Here is a 23,460-nt window from a genome sequence, read left to right on the forward strand (position 1 = left end):
AATAACAACAACTGGGGAAAAAAATTAATTATTACTAATTTCTCTCTCTAAATGTGCAGAACAGGCAGATTTCCTCCTTCTTGAATAAAAATAAAAGGTACAAGAGTTTTCTTCTATTTTAACTTTTAAATAGGATACTACTAGGACTGGGACACTATGACTTAAATTTCCCTTTAGGAAAGAAATGGAAGTCTATTATTAAGTGTCATTGCTACACGTAAAGGAAAAAAAAAAAAATCTTTCTCAAGGCCAGCTCTCCACTCCCAATTAGGTTATGATAGCTGGATCTAACTTGGTATTTAAATGCAGGCATAATTCTTGTGTCTAATATTTAATTTTTTCCAGATGGATAACAATATATAGATTAACTTAAAATAGATCTCTACTTATAGACCTTATAACAGCAAAAAGCAAAAAAGAGTTTCTTTTCTATTACAATTAATTATTGATCAAATATTTTTATCTGTCTTGTCCCGACTGGCACACATAATCATAGTATTTTCCTGTTTTCCTTATTCTAAGTGATGTTTATACTATACAATGTAGCTTCCCCTTCCTTTTTATCTCAGCTTCTCTTTAAATCAATTAAATTTTGGCTTTCCCCTCCTCTCAAAGGTGCATTGAATTGGCACATAAATCAAGAAAACCAACATTTTCCTACTACTGAGGCATAAAAAACTGCAGCCCTTTCTTTGCAAGCACTTTCATGTCATTTACCCATATCCTCTCAGGAGTTTGTTATAGAAACATTAGATTTTAATTAATGGAGCTGGCCCATTGCATACTTGGAACTGGCACAAATCACTCTGAGTTGGCAGGGTGCTGCCCAAATGCTGAGCTGATCACAGCAGAAGAGATGTAGATGGCATGAGAACACCTCTCTAGAGCAGGGATTTCTATCTTACTGATGCCATTACAAAAACAAGTTGTTCATAGGGTCAAAGAAGATGAAAGCAAACAACATGCAGCCTTCCTCCCCTCACCACTCCCTGAAAAATACCTGTTTTGGTTCAGGGGAGTTTTTGTAGGTTTTAACAGCTTATCAGCTCTTTAAGCCTGTTCTGCATCCCAAGTCTTGGCTCTGTAAGGACAGAAGCAGCTCAAGCTCAATGACTGATATGGAAACTTGTCACTTCTTTTCCACAGTGTTTCCTGAATCTGGTATTTCACATGTATAATAATAAGGCTACAGCATCTCTTTCTTCTGTGATTTCAAGAGAGATCTTCAAAGAGAGTCTCAGTCACCTTCTTGTAACTCGTGTTGTCTTCCTCTCTTCCTTTAAAACATGGTTTTATAGAAAAAGGTGTAGGGGCTTTTTCTTAGCTTGCACTCCTTTCCCAAGTCACATCAGACCTTAAAGTGACTAAGGGAAGAATGTGATGCACATACATGGACTTTTGAGGGGGTTTTAAATTTTTCAAATACTTTGTTTTAAAAAAAGAAAAATAAGTACTCATTCAAAACAGAAAACCCAAACCCACACAGCATCTCCACCACAGGCAACATGGAACACCAGTTTGTTTTTGGAGGCCAAAAATAAGTCAGACAAAATATTGATTAAATCTTTATTAATAAAAAAAATCTTAGTATAAAAAAGGTCATTCTGTATACTTAGAGAACAGACAAAGATGAAACTATACAACAACAGTAAAGTAAGATACAAGTTAATTTAAATCCCTTGAAATCATGTTTTCAGAATTGTTCTCTTTTCTGTTGTCATTTGCCATTATTGCCTCCACCAAGAGTGTAAACTCCCTGAAGCAACAACTTGATACACCTTGGAGTTATCCATAACCATGACCCATTAGCCTATAATAAAAAGATGTTGCCTACATTAATGTTTGCTACTGTTAGTTCATCCAGTGATAGACAAATATCCAGCAGGTTTAATGATAGTACATCAAAAAGTTGCATAGATACTTGTCACAAATGTTATCATCCAGCCAAATACTTGTTGTTTTCCAACATCCTTGATGCATTTCAGTCACGCCCAGCAGAATAAACAATCGTTATATTAATTAGCTTCATTTAATCTTCAGCATTGCAATGTTATAGTGCCTTTCAAGAGCATGACAAAGGTACGCTTGGATAACAACAATAATGTGATTATTTTGAGTGGAATCCTTTGCCAGATCTAGCCCTCATAACTAATCTGACAGCAGAATATTGATAGAATTAGTTACTTAGGAACAAGTAGATCTTTAAGGCACAACAATGCAGGCAGAAGAAATCTAATACTAACTAGAAGTGTCAGCTCTGATTAAGGTTGCTCTTCTCCTTGGAAGAGGTCAGTTGCCATCAGGACTACTGGTTTCTTGTGCATCTCCTCTATTCTGTCCTCAAATACCAGCATACATAGGCAGGAATGAAATTGGTACTTGGGTATTTGAAGTTGGGATCTATGCACTCTGCTTTATCAAAGAAACCAAACCAATTATTGCTTGTTCATGTAATTGGCCTTTCTAAAAGCAAAGCTATTGACAGGCATTCTTGTAAACTTACACCCCGTAACTGGTACAGAAATACTGGATAAAAGACACACAACTGTCTTACTCTGGATTATATACCTGAATCTTGTTTACATCAGTGCAACTGCCTACACAGCTGGTATCTTAAAGGCAACTTAAATGAATCACCTATTGCAAAGTCATTCAATGCACATCTTCCTCCTAAATCTATGACATCTTATTTCTTCTGTCACCTTTCTCTAATTATTCAAGTCATCAGGATGTTTATTCCTGGAAACTTCCACTAGAGAGACATCACAAATTATGGCAAATCTGGAAAGAACACATGGATATGGCCATGGATATGTCCATTAAGCAATATAATTTTAGCTACTGAAAAAATATTTTGAAATACACTTTTCCACTCTCATAAAGGTTTTGTTTTCTTCTTGCAGCTGAACCCAGACATGAGGAAGATCCCAAGCCTCTTGGAAAAACAAGTCTGTATGTATCATCTCAGCCAGAAAAGCCACCATGCTGTCCTTTTCAACTGTTGGTACTGCAGAAATATATACGTAAAGGTTATAAATAGAATTTTCACTCTATTTACCTCAAATATATTTATTTATCTAGCTAAGTATTTTTGAATGCATTCATATCAGCTTTTTAACATAAAGTAAGATGGCTAAACTGTATAAATGGTTATGCAAGTTGTATAGGTAGATGATTAAATAAACATCACCATAAGTGTGAAACAGTAATAGGCACTGCCACCTGCACAATGTGCAGTAGCATATGAGTTCATTTGTTAAAATGAAAACATGGAAAGGTTGTATAGCATTACACTTGATGTATATTCTACTTAAATCATCAAAACAGCATTGCACCTCACCAGATGGCTGTAGCTGATTATGACTTGTTTGCTAACACTGTTACCAAAAGGAAAGCAGAGCAATTAAGTTATCCCCACCATTTTAAAGCCAGGACTCACCTGCTTGCTGAGAGTGTTTTTCTGCCAACAGTTGGTGGAGAGGGTTCACTATGGAAGAAGCTTTTTATCCACCAGTGTTTATCAATTAACTCTGGTAACCCTGCCAAAGGAGAAAAGCCCACAACATTGGACACTGGATGAATAACAGGAAAAACTGAAAAGTGTTTCAAAGAAGGCAACAATACCATGCAATGCTTTGTCCTGGTCTGTGATGTTCACAGCATCCAAACAGCAGGAGGAGCTGGAAGAAACGCTGGATTCAGAGTTCAGTCTTGCTGTTCATGGAAAACAGAGACACACACGTAACAGAAAGTGCTTTGAGAGAGTGCACTCCTTATATGTCAGGAGTTTTTCAGACATGCTGCTACCTCAGAGGAAACTATTTCACTGAGCTACAGAGTCTAACTGTTCTACTACAATTTTCATAAGAACTTTATATCAGTTTCTCTCTCACTCTACTCACACTGCCCTTAAAAGCGTACTGAGATCTGTCTGCATAACTTTCACTGAAATCACTGACAAAGTTTAGGATCATGGCCACACTGCTGTCAAGCAAGTGCTTCCTTCAACATTTAAGTTCACAACAACCCAATTTCCATGCTTTCCCTTGTGACACAACTAAATATTACACTCACATGAATGTCCATCGTGGACCTAGGAATCCTAATACACCATGTGTACTCTCCATGCAGTGATTATTTCACATATTTAGAAACAAAATGTGAATTGATTTGTATTGTGTCTAAATTTGCAAAATAAATCGGAAGTAAAGTAAATAGGAAGTACAAGTAGAAACCGTGAGTTGCTAGGCTAGCACTTTTTTGAGGTCATGTTTTATAATTAAATAGATACATGTATGTGTATGTATATATATAGATATATATATAGATACATGATAACCCTAATAAGCAATTCTAAATAATTTTTTTAAAGGTGGATTAATAGCCAGAAGCAGATAGTCATTAAAACAAAAGTTCTGTGATATAAAAAACTCTCCAAGAAATTAAATCTATTTAGGCAAAGACAACTCCCTGCCTCCAACTCATCCAGACATAACCTGAAACACTTTCTGACACTTTTCCTGAGCACCAACAACCCGGCCACTTTCTCGGGAGAGGCTCGGGGGGCTCAGTCTCCCTCCTCCAGAGGCGCTTCCCAGGCAGAGAGAAAGGAAGGGGGGAGAGAAGGGCAGGGGGTGCGTTTGGGGCCCGCCGGGCACTCACTCCGGTAGTACTGGTTCCTGGCCAGGAGGCAGCCGGCGGACGGGACGGAGGCCATGGCAGCGACAGACGGGGAATCCGGCTTTCCCGGGAGGAGCCTGCGGGGGGAAGGACGCGCTGTAAGGGGGAAAGGACCCCGCTGTCCCGTCGCCGCGGCTCACCTGCGTGTCCCAAGGAGCGGCCTTGCACAGGCCCAAAGCGACCCCGCTCCGCAGCGAGCGCCGCCAGGGCCGCGGCCGCCCTTTATGGGACCGGCAGGGCCGCTCCCCCCGCCCGGGGGCGGTGGCACGGGCGGGACGGGAGCGAGGGGACGGCAGGGGAAGGAGCCCTCGGCCACGGCCGCCCTGCACCGCCCGGGTCGGCCCGGGACAGTCCCCGGCCGTGCCCGCGTCCCGGCAGCGGCCCCCTGGGTCCCTGCTCCTGCCCCCTGGGTCCCTGTTCCTGCCCGAGCGCATCGCGGCAGTGGGGACTAGGAACTGCTGCGCTAATTGTTCTCTTCCCTATGGGGAATGGGAAGAGCGGGGTGAAGTCTGTTTGGGTAAAGATTTTTATTCAGAAACGCGAACGTGGCTATGCAAATACACTAATTTCTTTAGTGAAGCCAAAGGAATTACTTCCACTCTCATGATCACTCTCTGTGATCGTGCAGTCTCGGTAAAATTAGAATGAATCCAAGATAGATCACAAAACTACTTTTACTTTCCCAAAATAAACGCACAGCTCCTTTTCGTTGTTGTAATAATATTGTATGGCAAAACTAGTCGAGCAGTGTGTGTCCTCCCCTTTCAGTATTGTCAACAGAAAAACAGCTTTGGCTATTTGGTTTGCTCCCGCTCCACGACAAAACTTTTTGTCCTTTTTTTTCTTCCCTAGCAGCAGCTGTGGGTAAGAACACAGAGGTGAAGTGTGTGTGATACGATGTTACTGTCACATCTGCTTGAATAGTGAATTCTATCTCAAATGATAAGGACATAGCTCACAATAGCTCCTGGCATATTTATAAGAGTGTAAACCACACTGCAGGGAAACCACCTCTAAAACAATACCTACACAGCATTTGTAGCAGGTAAGCAGAGTGTATTTTCATAGGCCTTTTTACTGATGTGCTGTCAGACTCTTGACAATGTGGTGGTCTCTCCTGGGCAAAGATTGAAGGCTCATCTCTGAGAAATCTGCAAGAGAGACACAGAAAATTCTTTGCAGATGAGTTCATACCAAGCACTAACACCAGTTACCCCATACATTTATCCTGTTATATAAAAAAGCACTGTAAGAGTAGTAGTACTCACTGTTGCAGCTTCTTGTTTATGGATATCTAAATGTATTAGCTTGTTAATACTATTAGCCATTAATTCAGTGTATCAGTAACCTCGTTGCCTGCCTTAGTAATCAATTTCCATTTTAAGTCTTGTTCTATTTGAAGGTAATAAATTTCTGCAACATCCCATTTGTTTCTGTCACCATAAATGCCCTCACACTGAGCACTCTGAATTGTCAGATCCATTCCTGAAAGAGAGGAAGCGTCTTCCCAAAGAGCCATAAGAAATGGTCTTCTTGGGCTGTGAGGATGAGCATTTGTAGTGATAGCACTGTGTCCTAGACAGAGCTAGTAACATTATCATTTATTGTATCTGTTTTTGTCTTTCAGCTTTAAAGTCCTGTTTTAATGTTTTGGTAATGTTCATTGGTTTGTCAAGGACATTATCAGAAAAGCTGTTTAGGCTCTAACATGCCCATGCTATAGGCTTTGTATTTTACAAGGAAACAGACATAATTATCTCTCTTGAAGGCCTCACAGACATCCATCCATTTCAGAGCCATGCCAAAATACTCAGGAGCTGTGGAACACCAGGTCTGTAAAATTTTCAATTGTTTCACTGCTGCATGTGTAAAATTTGGCTTTATCGTTTCGTATACATGGTCATTTACCACTTTTGGTTTGGAGCCTTTTTTAATGCATTGGAATAAAAAGGGCTTATTTAATGAGAAATTTTCCACTATTTCTCTCACTCAATCTGTCATTATGTCCTATCTATTGTATTTTTTTCTAGTAAGAATACAGAATCCTCTGAATATAGAACTGCAGGCTTTCCCAGTGTTTTTTCGTGCATGGTCATTCTGGCAGACTGTTTCTAAAATACTGGCACAGCTATTTTAAAGTACTGCTACAAAACCAAGGCATGCTATTATCTTCTGCTAACAAGAGGGAGTTCTGAGATCCAAAAGAGCTAAGATAAAATTTACCAAAAATCTTACATGTCTCATATGAGACATGTTTAGGACTTTATTTTTTTATACTGCTTCATGCCATACTTCATTTACCACTTATAGCTGTCATTTACTTCAGATCCAGATTTAAGTACTCAGTGTGTTGATAAATCAGATTCTCAATCAGACATTGAAAAACTTGGTTAGTGGCCATCTATGATTAAGTAACTCACAAAGCATCAATTACAAACTCAAGGGCAAGGTTACAATTTAACTTTCAAGACAGCATTCAATTGCCTTAACCACTGACCCATTATTTTCTCCCTGAAAGCCTTGGCTGCATCACTTCTCAAATTCTGTCATGAATATGCAAGTAGGGCTATTAAATACGTGCTATAGTCTCTTGAATATAACAAACTTAGTTCATATCCATGCTTTATGCAGAAAGAGGCAGGGCCACTATGAAATAAATAGTACTTCATCCCCAATTTTGTAAAAATGTGTTTACAAAATGTGCATTTCCAACTCTTTGAATGACTAATACTATGACTTTAACAACAGTGTTAATATAACATTTGTGTATGCATAACAATTAAATAGACACAGTACTGAATTATTTGTGATCCTATGAAACATGGATACTTATCAGAAAGTAACTTGAAATTAAAAATTATATCAGTATGACTGATTAAATGAATCAATCTCCCACCGTATTGTGCCAGGATTACCTGATGTAACCCTTTATTGTACATTAAAAGCAAAACTGTCACAAAAAGAAAAACAAACAAACAGTCTATATTGAGTTACACTTTGAAGCTGACCTGTTAATTATTCACTAAAAAAAGTTTATCTGATAAACTTAGCTACTCTTTCACTTCTTGGAACATCTGTGAGCCTGGTGTTTTCTGGGGACGTGCTTTGGGTATTTATTTCCATGTACTTTTATGACAATTTTTTTACTTTTCCTTGCCACTTAACCTTCTGTAAGAGTACTGTGGCATTAGAAATTGTAAAGTGCTGCTTCAGGGCTGTGTCCTGTGTATGATTATATGGGTGCTCTGACGTTGTTTAGAGAGATGTGAACAATTTGAGTAAAAGCAGCTTTCCAAATGCATATGCAGAAAGGTATCACTTTGGCACACAAAAGTTGAATATTCTCTCCCCACAAGCCTCTGGAAAAGCAGATTTTGCACCTTTTCGTAAATCACAGAAGCACAGAGTAGTCTGAGTATAAAGGCACCTAGAAGGATCATTAAGTCCAGCTGTTAAGTGAATGGCACATACAGGGATCGAGCCAACAGCCTTGGCATTATTAGCACCATGCTCTAACAAACTGAGCTAATCTCAAAATTAATCTTATTACCCATCCACAGCTAACATTTAATTCCATTTTTTTACAGAAAGTATAAAACACTCTTTTTTTAATGGAATTGTGTACCAGTTTTCCATGAGAAGACCAAACTTCCCTGAGTAGTATTTTGTAATGGATGTATATTGACATTTTTAGAGAACTTTCAGAAACCTTTCCTTCATGGATCTGTTAGTAGCTCTAATTATTCACTATTTATCTCAACACATTATTTTGCAAATTATTCTGTCAAATTTTGAAAAGAGTCTGTAAAAGAGGCTTGGATTAAAGAAATTTCATAGTTCCACTATGTGAAATAAAAAAACTTTGCCATGCAAAATTTACTTATCAAAACCTATTTGTTTGTTAGCTGCTTCCAAGGACCAGTGCCATCACTTACTTTTTTCATTCATTTGTTTTACTCTTCAAATATTCCTCCAAGCCAAACAGCTCAGCAGGAATGCAGGGCTCATCTATCAAAAACAAGAGGAATTGAGGTATTGGTGAAAAATTAAATGGCAGAGTGAGAGGTGGCAGGGGATTGGAAATTCATATTGTATGTAGCCTGCAGAAGATACATGGAGCCATTGAGCTGCTAGGGAGAGCCTGAGCACAGAAGGGACAAGAAAAATTTTTCTTCACCACTGCAGTGTGTGACACCACTGCAAATCATCAGCTCTGTAATAATGACCACTCCCAGTAATGAACTGATTGTTTACTGGGAGCTGCAACACTTTCTTTCATTATTTTTATTTTTAATCTTTACTACAAATGTGAATATAAACTTGGCAAAAAACAAAACAAAGCAACATATTTGATGAAGAGAAAAAAATTTCTTTTTCCTGACCATTTAAAATATTGGATGAGAGAATACTGAAAGCAAAGCTACTGATCTCTAGAGTGCATGGAGTGCACCTCTGAATGATGCACATTGCCAGAAATGTCAGCAAAAGCAGGGAAAATGCATACTTTTACATAAAAACCTAATGGCAAAAACACTGAGAAACACCGTGCATTTCTAAACTGTTAGTACATCTTTGTGTATTTACTGTTAAATGACAGTTTTCAAAGCCTAAAATACAAAAAATTTCTCTTCATGCAGTCCAATTCATGTCCAATGCAGCACTACACTCAGACAAAAACATTTTAGCATTTGTCATTTTAGTTTTATCTTAGCACTTAACTGAAACCCATTTTTCTTTGCATCCAAATGCCACAAGCTGCACAAACTTCTTCCAGCAAGCTGCATCTTTTACATCTTTCTCAGAAGGATTATGAATTCTTGGACTTTTTGTTACTTTTGTTTCTAAAGTATTCTGAATAAGAAGACTTAAGCTCCCAGTATCACAAAATATAAGGATTATAAATTGTATTTCTACAAAACAGAATATGTAATTGATTGAAATGTAACTGAATAAAGCAAGATGGAAACATATACCTTTTCAATATGTCCCTGGAAATGTATTGATCTATAGAGATGAGAAAAGTTGGCTGGTTATTCAATTTCACAGCCATTACTGAGATGCAGGGCCCAATTGCATATTTTTAATATTCTTGTCCATTTTGGTTAAAACAAACATTTTATTGAATAGCATCCACTTTTTTAAATTGCTGTAAATACTACTGTGCATTTTGATGTACACCCACAGACTCTTCTCTCATTCACTTCCGTACCTACTCTCTCTCTGTCCTTGCAGGTAGAATGGGCTGAGGCTCACCAGTTTCAACACAACCTGATACCTCTGCAAAGGTATCCTAGAAAGTTGTAGTAGCCCATCATGCCTCACAGTGCATAGACACTATCCCTCAGAATTGAGACATGTTGGCATCCTCATTTCTTGACTAGTTGTTCTGTCACCAGGCCAGATGCTCAGAATGGAGCAGCATGAGGTGCAAAAAGAATCAGGGAACTTGTGAATAAGAACATATTCATAATTTTGCAGCTGGAAAATTTCTGATTAACCTAGCAACAGAGCTGGCCCAGGACATCACAGAGCAGAATTGTTCCAAAATTAAGAAGGCAAAGTGTACTTGTACAGCTGTCTTAGAGTAAACTGTACATCCTGAAGTTGTGGCAGACTTTTGTCTTCTTGGTGAGGTTGTGACAGCAACACCTGAAGAAACATGAAAGCCTTAATTCAGTCACAAATCCCTCCAGCCTGCAGAGCAGGAAAGCTGGCTGTGTCTGACTTATCACACCAGGACATCAGGTCAGATCGTCAGTTCATTATGCTTGTTGTTTCCTTCTTCTCTCAAAATTTAACCAGTTGACCTCAGAAGTGCAAATACCATTAGGACTGATCAGGTACTCTGCCATTTTTTCTAGACTCCCACACACTTAATTTCATCTGAAATAGTAGTTTAAAAATGCTTAGTACCATTCTTTGGCCCTGAAGACAACTGTTATGAAATGGCCAACAAGCACACTGTTTTATACTGCAAAATAAGATGTTTACAACCAAAATGATGAAGAATTCTCTCTTGCTTGTGTTAAAACCCAAGCTGCTTAGCAGTTTTTTGGGAAAAAGCCAGGGAAAGCCCTAAGCCATTCCAGGACATTTCTAATTATCTTAATAGCATGGACAATCATGTTCTGTCTCCTGTCAAGGTTCCCTGGCATTAATTCAAGGGCTAGTTAATTTAATGTAATGTCACCAATACCTAGTGTAAGATCCAGAGTCCAATAAGCTGGCAGACAAATGACTCTGCTAGGCATCCATTTGAAAACCTACCATGTTTAACATTTGGGTGTAGATGGCTAATTAGAGTCCAGTTATTGCATTTCTTTAGATCTAATGCAGTGGCTGTTTCCATCTCCACAGATGCTGCTGGCGGGAAGTCTTTCTCTGAGGCTTCTGCAAAGCTGCCTCCACATGCACAGTGCCAAGTCTTTTAGAGCAGCAAGGGCCAGAGCACAGTCCCATTCACACAACCAGGGAGAGCCTTCTGCCTTAAATATGCAATAAAGCAGCAATAAAAAGAACAGGCACTGCCAATCTCTGTTTCTCTGATCATTTAGGAGCCAAAAAAAAAAAAAAAAAAAAACCAATCCAAAAAGCAGGAGAGAAAATAGCCAGACATGCAACTTCTTTGGGAGACCATTCTTCCCAGTCTCAATCCTACCTGACACCATTGCTGATCCTCTAAGCATAACATACTGACACGGCACTTCAATTTGCCTTATGAAAAAGGAAAGGTAGCCAAGCTGAGCACTTCACAAGATAAAAGTGCCCAGCATCCCAGCAGAATTTGCTCCAAATATGAACTCATCTCACTTGCAATGAACGCATAGTTGGCAGCATTTCCTGGAGCTGAGGAAAAACAGTAAGAGCTTCTTCATCCCATAAAACTATAAGGTGGATGCAAGTGGTTAGTCTGTGTCAGGATATACTGTTTACATTCCCACGTGGGAATCTGAGACCATGTTCACTGCTACTGAACCACTAGAGTTACAGGTTTGAAACAGTAGTAGTACACTCAAGAAACACAGAAGAGGATGAAATGAAATGAAATGAAATGAAATGAAATGATGAAATAAAATATGGCAAGGGATCCTTCAATCCAGAGTGTCTTAATCTGTAGGATTTATTTTGCCAAGGCACTAGCAAGAAGACATAAGCAAACCATTCTCACCACAGAGTTACATTGAGTGCATCAAAGAGACAGTAATTTACTCTAAATAAGACCAACTCAGTTGAGATGTGTGCTCCAGTCTACTGCCTCTTATGACACAATCTGCACTGACAAGTGTTTGTAGACTTCCTGTGATGCTGAATCATATCAAAATTGATGAAGAATCAGAGGAATTGCCACTGATATGCTGCTGATGGGGGGGATGTCCTTCAGGTGAATGGGAGTGTGACCACACTGGTGATGCTACAGGTACCTCTCCTCAGAGTGACTAGACTCGACTCTGAATACAGCTGCTAGACACAAAACACCTACTTCCTTGGCTTTTGTTTTCTTATAGTTGAAATATTTGCAGAAGTTTAGTCCATTTTTTTCTGACAAATGAGAACTGAGGCCTACCTGCAGCCTTGCAATTTCAGGAACACAAGTATACTTGTAGTATGATTTTATTGGCTAGGTTCATAGTAGGTTTTCCTAGCAAATGCCAATATGGAAAAACCAAACTTCGACAAAGGTCTAAAGATTAGAGTTGATAGTGTAGTCAAAGTTTGATACAGTTTAATAAAGTTTTCACATTATTTTCATTTGGTCAGTGTTCTGTCTCCTTCTTATCACTAGATCTGTTGTCAAGGGTTTAGTTTATCTATTTTCTGATTTACCAGTGAAAATAGTGATAGGCAGTTTTTCATTTATCTTCATCCTACTGAAGTACAACAATTTTAAAATAGTTTTACAAGGGTCATCTCAGGTATGAGGAGTCTGATCAGACAGAAAGTGCATAGCCCATTTTCCTCACCCTGCTTAAATTCTTTTTTTCCTTCCCTTTTGCTTGTATTGCAGTTAACTGCAATTTTCCCAAGTGAATTCAAGTCCAACAGATCCTTTATACATTTTGAATGGAAAGTATTTCACACTCTCAATGCAAGTTGACTTTTGTCAGAATACTGGAATTAGCTCTAATCAAAAGGTACACTAAATAATTATGTATGTGACAGAGGTTATGATTACTGCTAATTTGTTCCCTCCATTCCTCCTCCTGTTTCCTGTCATGCATCTGTGACAATGCAATCTAGTGCCTTTGAAGAATTTTGTTGAGAAAAGCAAGTTATAGAAGACTGCAAAATTAAAGGAGATCACCAAAACTGTTTGTACATCAAAGCTATAAAAGGCATTGTAGGACACACCAAGATTTATAATGAAACAGAGGAAGGAGGTGAAACAGTTACTCCAATAAAACTGTAAACAATTAGTTGATAGTAATTTAAAATAAATGTTCTAGAGGATATGATACAGGACATGTGTCTGTCTTTTGCAAAGATTAAAAGGGGCTGTGAGAAGTGCTGGATTAATTTCACATGTCACTGTCAGAACAAATGCAGAGAATAGATTGTTTGAACTCAACAAGAGAATCTTGAAACATCTAGGACTGTTTTATGCAAATCTGAAAATGTCACTTCCATTTGGTTCATCTCATTTACGTTCAATTAGACTTTCCAGCAACTTAGAACCATATCAGTCAAGAGAGAAGAGTTTATCGTTGCCTACAAGTGTGCATATTTACTCCTTTGCCTTGGAGAAAATAAACTGCTGTCAGCAATTTAAGGTGGTTATCAATCCTGCCACCATGGTCTTAGGCTGTCCTCACTTGTTAATGCAGCAGTTTCTGCTACCCTGAGAGAGAACTGCTGCCACATATTTGACTAACCCACTTCAGGCCCTTTCAGGACTGCCAAAAAGGTACTGGCCTGCAGTTTGAGAAATAATTGTTGAAAAGAGCAGTTTTGCATTCTACCCAGAGTTTTCTTGTAAGTCATCTTTGGGAAACAGTAGTTCTGTGTGCCTGAAAGAGCTTTGGTGTTGGATCTGGGTCATGCACAGCAAGGTTAAAGTCAGGCAAGCTGCCAGAACGAAGTCATTTTGCTCAGCACTGGCTTCAGCTCTCACACATCTGCTCTGTAATTCACCAGCTTGGTGCTGTCAGCCTTTGGAAGGACCAGTGCCTGAACAGAATACAAGACAACTGTTTCTAAATACTTCGGTGGATCTGGGTTCAGGTGGTGTTTGGTTTAACAGCAGAGCTCTATCCCTGTAATTTCATCTGCGTGACCCAGGCATGCCAAACACCGGAAGTTATTTTTATTAATATTGTTGGAGAGATTCATTCTCAAAACCCCACCCTTTTTAAAATTTTATTACATAAAGTCTTGAAACTTTTTTTATAATGGATTTTGTTCTCCAAATTACCTTGTTAAACAAAATATTCACAAATAAGTGCAACTCAGATTCAATAGTTTAAATATTTAGGCATATTCTTTTATGCACAATTTGCAATATTCAGAATTTCAGGCACATGTGGACAAGATTGTTCTGCATTAATCAAAACAGGCACATAGAGCTGGGGCAGTTAGTCAGCAATAAATTAAAAGCCAACAAGTCCTGTCCTCTAACATTCACATTTTGCACATAATTAATATGATTTTGTCTATCACAAGTAGAGTTTTCTATTTTTCTATTTGTCTGAAAGTGTAGTACATATAGTGTAGGCATAAAATGGCACCTGAACCAAATAGCATTTCTGAATATAAAAGCAGTGTTTCAGATACAATTCATTAACCTCATTCATTTTAATTGTTGCCCAGTCCAAAACTATATCTTTTTTTATTAAACCATAATGACTTCTTTAATTTGCCAGAAGTACAAAAAATGATAAAAAAAGAAGATCAGAAAACCTTACTGCAGAATTTCAGTTTTCTCACAAAATATAGCCGCAAAATATTTTTCTAATAGAAATTTGTATTAAAGTGTGAGTGATTTTACGGTTTTTAAATTGATAGTTCTGTAGTGGATAATGTTTCATAAATTTTAAAGCACTCTTTCCTTTTCCTTGACTCATTTATTTAGGGTTTCTCAAATGAATTGCTTAAACTCAAGCACTTAATCCACATCAACACTTTCATTAATGCCATAGTTAAGTAAGCTTAGAAATTAGGAGTAAATCGTGTAATTTGGCCCTGTCATCCCCTCACTACAAACACTGGAGCTCAAAACCAGGAGACTGAAGTGGTGCAGGTGTCTGCCCAAGGAGCAGGGCTCACAAGAATCACCAGGGTGGCCCTGGCAGCACCCGAGAAGCACCAGAGGGCCTGTGAAGCAGCTGTGTTAGCAGTGAGTGAACACCTCTCCCTGTGGTTTCCCTGCTGTACTATTCCAGGTAGTAAATGAAATCTGGCTCACCTTGCTCTTTGCATTGGCAACAGGCTCAGCTTGGAAAGGAGCATCTCTTGGCTGCCTTAGGGTTCCAAATTCCACCTTCTGTAAATTTTCATCTTGCCAAAGGGTCATTAAAGTAATTTTTTTCATTTTTGGTTTTTAAGAGGAAAAAGGCACATTCTTATAAGTGCCTAAAAGAACTCACTATTTTACTTTTTTAATTATTATTTTTTACTGAATGGAACACCTGAAAGCAAGTATTTGAACCTTATAAATTCTGTAATAAAGTTTGGAAATGCACTATAAGCACTGGCCTTTTATATATGCACATATCTGAGCTACATGGAAACCTGACAAAGGCAGATATTTACCTGCTGTTTCTTTCATGGATCTGCAGGCAGAATTAACCCCTGTCAGCATCCTTCCCAGGAGCACAGGAAGGAGGCCCAGGCTGCAGTGCCATGTCTATGTCTGCAGTTCCCTTAGTTTGCTGCAGGCATGTTGTGCTCTGCCAAGGATGAAGTCCTCAAGGCCATGACTGCAATCATGCAAGCTCTTCTGTCTCCTTTGGAAGATGTCTCTTGCTCCTGCACAGACCTACAGGACCTGTAAGATCACAGCCTGCTGCTGCCTTACAGCATCTGCGCTGTGATCGCTCTATTACAGCAAGCTACAGCTTGTGCCATTGTCAAAGGACAACAGAGGTGGCAAAAAGCTCCAGGTATCCTCCAGATTAAAGAACAGTAAAACCCATCTTCCCAGATGGTTTCTGGAGGCCATTTGGCTTCTGGATCTCCTTCACTATGCTCTTCAAAAGTTGTGCCAACACCAAATGAATGTCTGATTTTCTGATGAACTGAAAGCATGCCAGGTACACCATCAAACTCAGTTTTGCCAAGTCTTAATAGCTCTGGATATGCATCATGAGCCCCTCCTGATGCTAATTTTTTGTTCCATCTCAGAAACTGCTCAGTGCTGAAGAGGTATCACTGCTTCTCTTTCCACTGTCCAAGTCTAGAAGTGTATGGGCATTTTTTCTTGAAAGCCATTTCTGCCAGACTCCTTTAGAGCCATGGCACAGCAGGCTAGTGTTAGTAAAGCTGTTGTGCCTGTGGATGTAATGAAAATATGCAGGCCACCACCAGCTGCTATTTTTCTGTCTGGTGAAATTCTACACCATCCTGGACATTTTTGCTGTATTCACTCTCAGCTGTGCTATGTAGGATGTGATGATGACATTTTTGCCTGCTCAGTGTTCCCTGGGCAAGGCCAGTGCTTAACACACACCTGTGGGCTGAGAACCCAAAGGCAATGCATGCACACAAAACTGAGCCATGCACACATCTGCTACAGGTAGAAAATCTGAAAATGAGCATTACACACTCTGTTATCTTTATTTTTTTTGTTTTCAGGTCTGCATACATAAAATTAAAAAGCCAGTGTACCCATTTAGTATAATGTATTAAATTTTTTTTACCAAATCTTCAGCTGTAGCAGTTGAAAATAGCATTTTTTCAAGTTTTTTAATACAGTTTGACAGGTAAGACTATGAAAGCAGTAGCTCATTATTTTATATTTATGAACCAAGCTGAGATTCTATAATATCCTGTCCTGATGTGATCTATTGTTGTACTCTTATTTCCAGCCACTTTTATCTGACTGCTGCTAGAATTCTACCCATAGGTACTGATGCGTTGCCTTTGAATACAATCACATATTGTTGCCTGTTCTCTCAGTTTGATTTATTTTGGGTGATAAATGAACATCTTGAGGCAGTCATCAGACTTTAATTTGACTGAACAGATCGTAACTGAAAATCACAATTTTCCTAGAGCACTGTTGAAGAGCAGCCAGTCATTTCACATTACCCATACATTGTTGGCTGTTTATTGGTTCTCTGCAACATGCACTAGAATCCTTTTTGCAGTATTTACAGCACTATTCTCATATTTTACTATCAATGTTTTATAAGCAGCAGGGAAGAAAAAAAATTACTCACAGAGCATGTGATACTGGGAAGAACATAGAAATGCATCGCAGTTATCTATACACATCCAAAAATATACTAAGTTGCTTCACATACTATGAAAGAAAAAAAATCCTTTATAGCTGCATATTATAACTTTTTTTTTCCTCCCTGAAAGCCTCTGCAGAGCCTCAGGTGTGAGAAATGCTATAATTTCCCTTGCAAGGCTTTTTTAACACAGCTGTCTGTAGGTCTTGCTCTGCTGTTACACTTATGTAAAACTGTTGCTGACAAAGGATTCATTTCTGATTTATAAGACTGGAAATGTTCTATCTCTTTCCTCCCTTCATTGCTGTCTTTGCTTTCCCTTGCATTTTTTCAGCTTCACATTGAGTTTAAGGACTACTAAATAAACTCATTCCAGCTTCCGTTCAGCATCAGCCACAGGATATTGTCCTCTGCTGTGCCCAAAGACTTCTCTCTGGCTGAATAATATCTTCCAGGAAACATCTCATCTCATTTTGAAGGCAGCAAAAGAGGGAGACCCTGCCACTTTGCCAGCTGGCCTGCATTTTCCTGTAATCTCAGTTTTCCAATTTATGGACAATGGCATTCAGAGTGGTATCTTTTGTTACTTTTGGTCACTGTTGATTGTTAAGCACATGTAGAGTTCTAGTAAAGCTGATACACAAGAAAGTAGCCTTTCTTATTCTAGCAGTCACATCAACTAGAGCAGCAGCTGATTTTGACAGAATTTATTTACTTTAAAAGAGGAAAACTTTCTGGCTGAGTTCTGATATAACAGAATAAGCATGGTCAGCTTTCATGAGAAAAACTTTCCAAAACTTTTCTGTTTTCATAGGAATCCCTCCAGAATGCTCTTCCTGCACTGTAAGGCCACTGCAGGCTCTACACTCTCAGAATTATGGGTTGCACCATTGACTTCTCTGCAGGGCAGGTCTGTAGGGCTCCACAGGGACAGGAGGGACCTTAGGTTGTACATTTTTTCTGTACCTCTAGTGCTCAGCACAGCAAGGCATCTTTTGTGACATTTGATTCATCTCATAAAAGATTTGTGTGAACTTAGCACTTCTGTGTGGCAATCCCTCTGTACCACTGTAACTCCAAGTTAGCCCCTTTATCAGAAGTTTAAAACTTACACCTCTGAAAGGTTTTGAACCCTCAAAACTACATATTTTTAAATTTCATCCTTTGTGCCTACTTGGTACTGGTTTTACCACTGTGAGATAAAAAGCAAGACTTTGTTGTAGTCCTCAAAAGTTGAAATCTCTTGCTAGGTCCACCCTATTAACTAGCTGATGTTTTAGATGATTTTCTGTTAAACTACTTATGCACCATTTTTTCTGATAATTATATTTATTTTTGCTACAGATACAAGGGAAAGGCTGGCCTTTTCTACCACTTTTGATGGGAAAAATGTTTTTATACAAATGTTTGGATTTCTTTAGTTATTGTCTTTGCACCTCATTCAGAAGAAAGTTCTGGAACAGAGTTTCACCTGTCAAAATCCATAAATTTCCTGCTAAATTAATTTAAAACTATAGAAAGGATAGAAAAAGCAATTGTATGACCTGCTGCCACAAGCAGATGGATCTTCAGGGGAAAACATTTGTTGCCATGCCTTGCTTTGAAACCATCCTGAGTTGCTGTTGAGAAGTATTTTCCACTGCTCATGCTTCCTCACATCAGGAAACAAGGTAAAAAAGAAGATAAAACTCGGCATGAACTCTATGCTGAGCCTCTTTAAGGAAGTAACTTTCAAAGACACATGGATGAAAATACCTGCTGAATTCTTGTTGTAGCATACATCTTTTGTGTAATTTGGCCTATAGATCCTATTTATTCAGAGTCTGCAGTTGCTTTATGTTTTATGGAGTGGCTGAAAATTATATGATTGTAATTATGAGAAAATCTGTTTGGAAGATGAAAGGACTTAAGTTTTAAATAGCTTATAACTTCTTGTGTAAAATACTTTTATTTTTATTTTCAGCCAAACCTCAAATGTTTGTTCTCTTGCATCAAGGACTGCTGTAGTCAGTCCCTGGCATCGATTCAGTTGGAGAGAGACTAAGCCGGTGAGGAAGTTCAGAATATTGCTCCATCTTTCAAAAATGTGTTCAAAACAACATCATGTACTTTTCAGCTGTAACCTCTCCTGCCTCTCTTCCCAGGATCAGGTGAATGAGATACAGGGAATTGCTGGAAGAAACAGAGCAAATATGCATTAGAGCATCTGGAAGCAGAGCATGCCAAGTTACATACTGCACTGCTCAAAGTCCACTGGAATTCTGAGAAACAGGAAACAGCACTAATTTTACCCTGAAAATCCCTGTTCTTCAGACATAAAAAAAGTTCTACTATCTGCCCAGCCCTCTGTGAGTCATCTCTACATAGTGCTCTTTAAGGAAAACTTGACTAAAACAGTGTTCAGTGAATATCAAACTAATAATGAATACATGTTCCATGAGCTATTGTAAATTCTTATGTAAGTCACTGGCAGTGAAATACTCTGTCCCATACACTAGCCCATGAGATGGGCTGACAGGCTTAGAGGTGTCTCAAGCCTGGCTTTGCAAGGCAGGCAAGACAACCTTCCTATTCTCACAGTCACATGGACACACTCAGGCCTATAGTCCTGCCTGGGCAGGAGTGTCAGCCCAGAGTGCAAGGCCAGCTCAAGGCCCATCTGAATACTCATCCATACTGGCAAAGCTTTGCACTTCAGAATGAGTCGTACACAAGGTTGTACTTAGGCTGGCAGATTAGGGGACAGTTTTCAACTTGGATGCTGGTGGTGCTCATCTGGAGAGGCGAGTTCATGTGGTCCTTCTGCTAAAACTGCCATTTTCTGTACTCCAAACCATGTCTACCCATCTCTCAAGTTGTTTTTTTTGTTTTTGTTGGGTTTTTTTTTCTTATTTATGTTCCTTAGAATTAAAGTCTGTCAGTATTATTCAACTGGAGTAATTTAAGACAACCAGTCAGTAAGTCAAGTCCTAAAATAATATTGTCCTTTTTCTGCTGAACCACACATAGGAGGAGTAACAGGGATAAATTGGTTCATCCTATTTTATATTTCCAGCCAAGGCATTCAGCTGCCTTGATATGAAATAGCTCAAAAGTAAATTTTCTCCATTTAAGATATGTAACAGTGGAGTTGCATTCAAAAGATCTGTGTCAGCAGCTCCTTGTTTCAAGCCTTCATATTAAAAAACATGATGAATGTTATTTTATGCCTGTATGTTCACGCCGAGCAATTTATGGTGTTTAAAAATGAATACAGATTGAAAAGCCTTTGATAATGCAAAGCTCAGCACTCTGGATTTCCTTTTGCTCCTTTATATGCGCTGCCAAAATATTTGCTAACCAGCTGTAACCTTTACCCCAGTTTACGGGGTACTAAAATAGACTGTTGTGCTGTAGATGTGCTCCTCTGCTTTTAATTTGCTGTTCACGTATACTACAGCATGTAGTAACCAAGAGCCTTTTGTAGGGCAAAGGTAACCCAAAGGAATACAGTGAAAACAGCAAGAGGAAAACATCGAAAGTTGAATCTGACGTGCAAGGAACATCCTCTGACATTTAGTGAAACCCAAGTTCAGATTTCTGAACAGAACACTCATGATCATGAGTCATATCTAACGCATTTTCTATCCAATCTTCTTTTTTTTTCTTTGCTACAAATTCCCCATATTCTGATTTAATTTTTAAGCAAGGAATTTTAACATGTATTAAGCTAACATGCTTCAGGACCTCACCACAACTATGAGGAAAATGAATAATTTCATTTTCTTTCTAAGCTGCTTCTTTAATGCAGCTTAGAACAGTTTAAGCCCTCATGAAAATAGGCAAAACAAGCTAGCATATTTTTCTTGGTATATATTAATAATAATATACAGACAAAATGGTAATTCAACTAAAATCCTCTTGATCAGGTTATGTGAAAAAAAAAGGCTTCAGGGAAAAGTCTTATAACTGAATGAAATTTGCAATATGCAGCACCTTTTGTCTAAGGGTTTTATAAATATTAAAAGCCAGAATGCAATACATCATTGTAGTCTTGACTAAAAGGAGTATTTACCCTCAAACAAAGAGCCAAGGTCACAGTCACAATTTCAGAATTCAGGATTATTCCCTCACTCAACAACCATGTCCCGAAAGACCAGTAAGAAAAGGAGCCATTGCAAACCGGACAAGGTGACCCAAAGGTATTTAGCCTATTATTATAGGCTACATCAGGCTGCAGAATAAATGATCTGCACCATCCTGATTAGCCTGCAGATTGGGAAGGCATTAAGCATCATTGTATTGCAAATTCCTAATTACATTCTGCCTCATGCAAGGCTCTTTGCCTTAGTGGCTGGAAGCCACAGTTTAGGCTTTTCTCTCTATTTTAGGTTTCTTAACATGTTTTTCACAGGAAGACAATGGAATATGTCTCAAAAATATATTGTTTTAAGAATGTGTACATTCTGGGATTCCTAGCAACATGAAGAATACCAAACCTCTGTGGATTTTAATGGCTTAACCAAGTTTGTTGACATTGGATTTAAAGCTGAGAAAGAGCACATCTCTGCTGCTGGAAACACTGGAAGAATTCTGTCCTTAAATTATTTTCTGTGGTATGAAAACTCTCCCATTTTGATTATCCCTAGGTGCCTGTGTAAGTCTTTTTAAAATACCATATTGTAGCAACAGAATTTTCTCTTAATGTAGTCTCTCTGTATTTATGTATTCTAACATATACACTCCTCCCTAAAACTAAATGCTGAAAAGTCACACATACATATATAATTTTTAATTATTCATAAATACAAGTGACATTTAAGAAATTTACCATAAGACTGAAATTAGCAAGTTGCCAGAGGAAAGCAACGTACTTTACAGAAAATGAAAAGAAAACCTCGCTCTTCTCCCTCAGCCTTCTGCCCAGATGTCAAAGAGAAGAAAGATGTATTTAAAGCCAAAGTTTTGTAAGGAATGTTTTTCTTACATATAGAGGTGCCAATCTTCTACATTCATAAAATATACATGTTCTGAGGGGGAAAAAATCTACTCTTTGACTGATGGAATAGTATAATTTGCAAGCGTTTGAATGGTTATATTTAAAACACTGAGATGGACTGCTTCTGTGTTTTCTGGTGTCTGTTACATGTCTATCAATACAGAGGTGTATTTAGACTTGTTCAAGAACAAAAGAACAGAATCCATAGGCTAAACACTATACACTTAAGTGTTATCTGAAATTTCTTCAATTTTTTAAGAAGCTTTAGAATCCTACTGCAAAGCATGAGTCTTGTTTTCATTACCATGTCATGTATTCAAAATATTGATATGCATAGAAGTAAAAGAGATACTGTAAAGGTTCTGAAAGAAATGTGTATGCCTATGCATGTCTCACAGTTCTACCTAGCTCATTACTTGATTTTTTTTATTCAGTTGGTGGGGATGTGGGTTGTTTGGCAGAATAATGTGTTCGCTGTTTTAATGTGGATGCAAGCATAAAAGCTAGAAAATTAATTGTTAGGACAAAACATGCTGACTCAACCACTCAGCAGTATTTCTTGTTCTTAAAATTATCTTGTATCAGCACATAGTTTTATGACTCATATAAACAAAAAAGGATGAAGATTAAAGATTAGATTAGAGAAGGCGTTAAACCTAAATTTGTGTGCTTTTCTAATTTTTTAGTTTACCTTTAAGATTAAGGAAGGGTGAAGTCCCAAATTTCAATCACATGTGAAAGATTGAACCATTACTTTTCACTGAGGAAACCGAGATTGGTTAGAAACACAGTGAAAAAAGCAGAAAAGAAGATAAAATATCAGGTAAAAGAGAAACATGTTTGAACTAAATTCAGCTTTTACCTATGTGGGCACATCTACATGGGAACATCAGTGTGCTAGGTCTAGCATTCACTTTCTCTATACTGTACATTCATACTGAAATAATTTGCCCCATACTTAATGTCAAGTCAGCTGCATCACACAAAAGTACTTTTGGGGCTAACATATGAAATCAGATTTTTGAGAAGTGATGTAGCATATGAAATTAGAGGGCATTACATTTCATGCACAGAGACCCTCATTTATTCTTCTCCTGGAGGCCTTGTTCCTTTATGAACCCACTTGTTCATGGACTCACTAATTAAAGGAATCTCATATCCAAGATCTAGAGCTTTTTTTTGGGAGTCAGGGTGATTTGCCTTACCTCTGCACAAGGCTCTGCAGCTAACAGGGCACCAGGCTGTCTCCTTGTACAGCCTGGTGCTGGTGCTGTGTCTCTTCTGCATCATATTGCATCTGAGCTCCTGCCAGGTCACCCAAGGCACATGGTGGTCTAATTTCCATGCTGTTAGCCACAGAGCTCCATAACTGGGTCAGGAAAACAGGGAGATGTATTTTAATTGGTCAGCCTG

General features: G+C 38.5%; 1 protein-coding gene across 4 annotated transcripts; it reads right to left on the minus strand.

The window, feature by feature from the left end:
• Positions 1-1,830: 1,830 nt before the first annotated feature.
• On the minus strand, positions 1,831-23,408 carry PPDPFL (pancreatic progenitor cell differentiation and proliferation factor like). 4 transcript variants are annotated; one of them, XM_039702852.1, is made up of 6 exons: positions 23,253-23,408; positions 5,710-5,831; positions 4,663-4,757; positions 3,625-3,714; positions 3,440-3,539; positions 1,831-3,007 (listed from the first exon to the last, which is right to left on the minus strand). In XM_039702852.1, exons 3-6 carry the CDS (start codon positions 4,715-4,717, stop codon positions 2,995-2,997), a joined length of 258 nt encoding a protein of 85 aa, XP_039558786.1. In that variant the 5' UTR covers positions 4,718-4,757; positions 5,710-5,831; positions 23,253-23,408; the 3' UTR covers positions 1,831-2,994. The 4 variants fall into 4 exon arrangements, with proteins under 4 accessions (XP_039558786.1, XP_039558785.1, XP_039558783.1 ...); XM_039702851.1 differs by lacking the exon at positions 23,253-23,408 and adding an exon at positions 8,616-8,685; XM_039702849.1 differs by lacking the exons at positions 5,710-5,831; positions 23,253-23,408 and adding an exon at positions 4,821-5,129 and having other exon boundaries at positions 3,625-3,710.
• Positions 23,409-23,460: the final 52 nt, after the last annotated feature.

This window comes from Passer montanus, unplaced genomic scaffold (assembly GCF_014805655.1).
Source record: "Passer montanus isolate IOZ18808 unplaced genomic scaffold, ASM1480565v1 scaffold16, whole genome shotgun sequence".
Taxonomy (NCBI): Eukaryota; Metazoa; Chordata; class Aves; order Passeriformes; family Passeridae; genus Passer; species Passer montanus.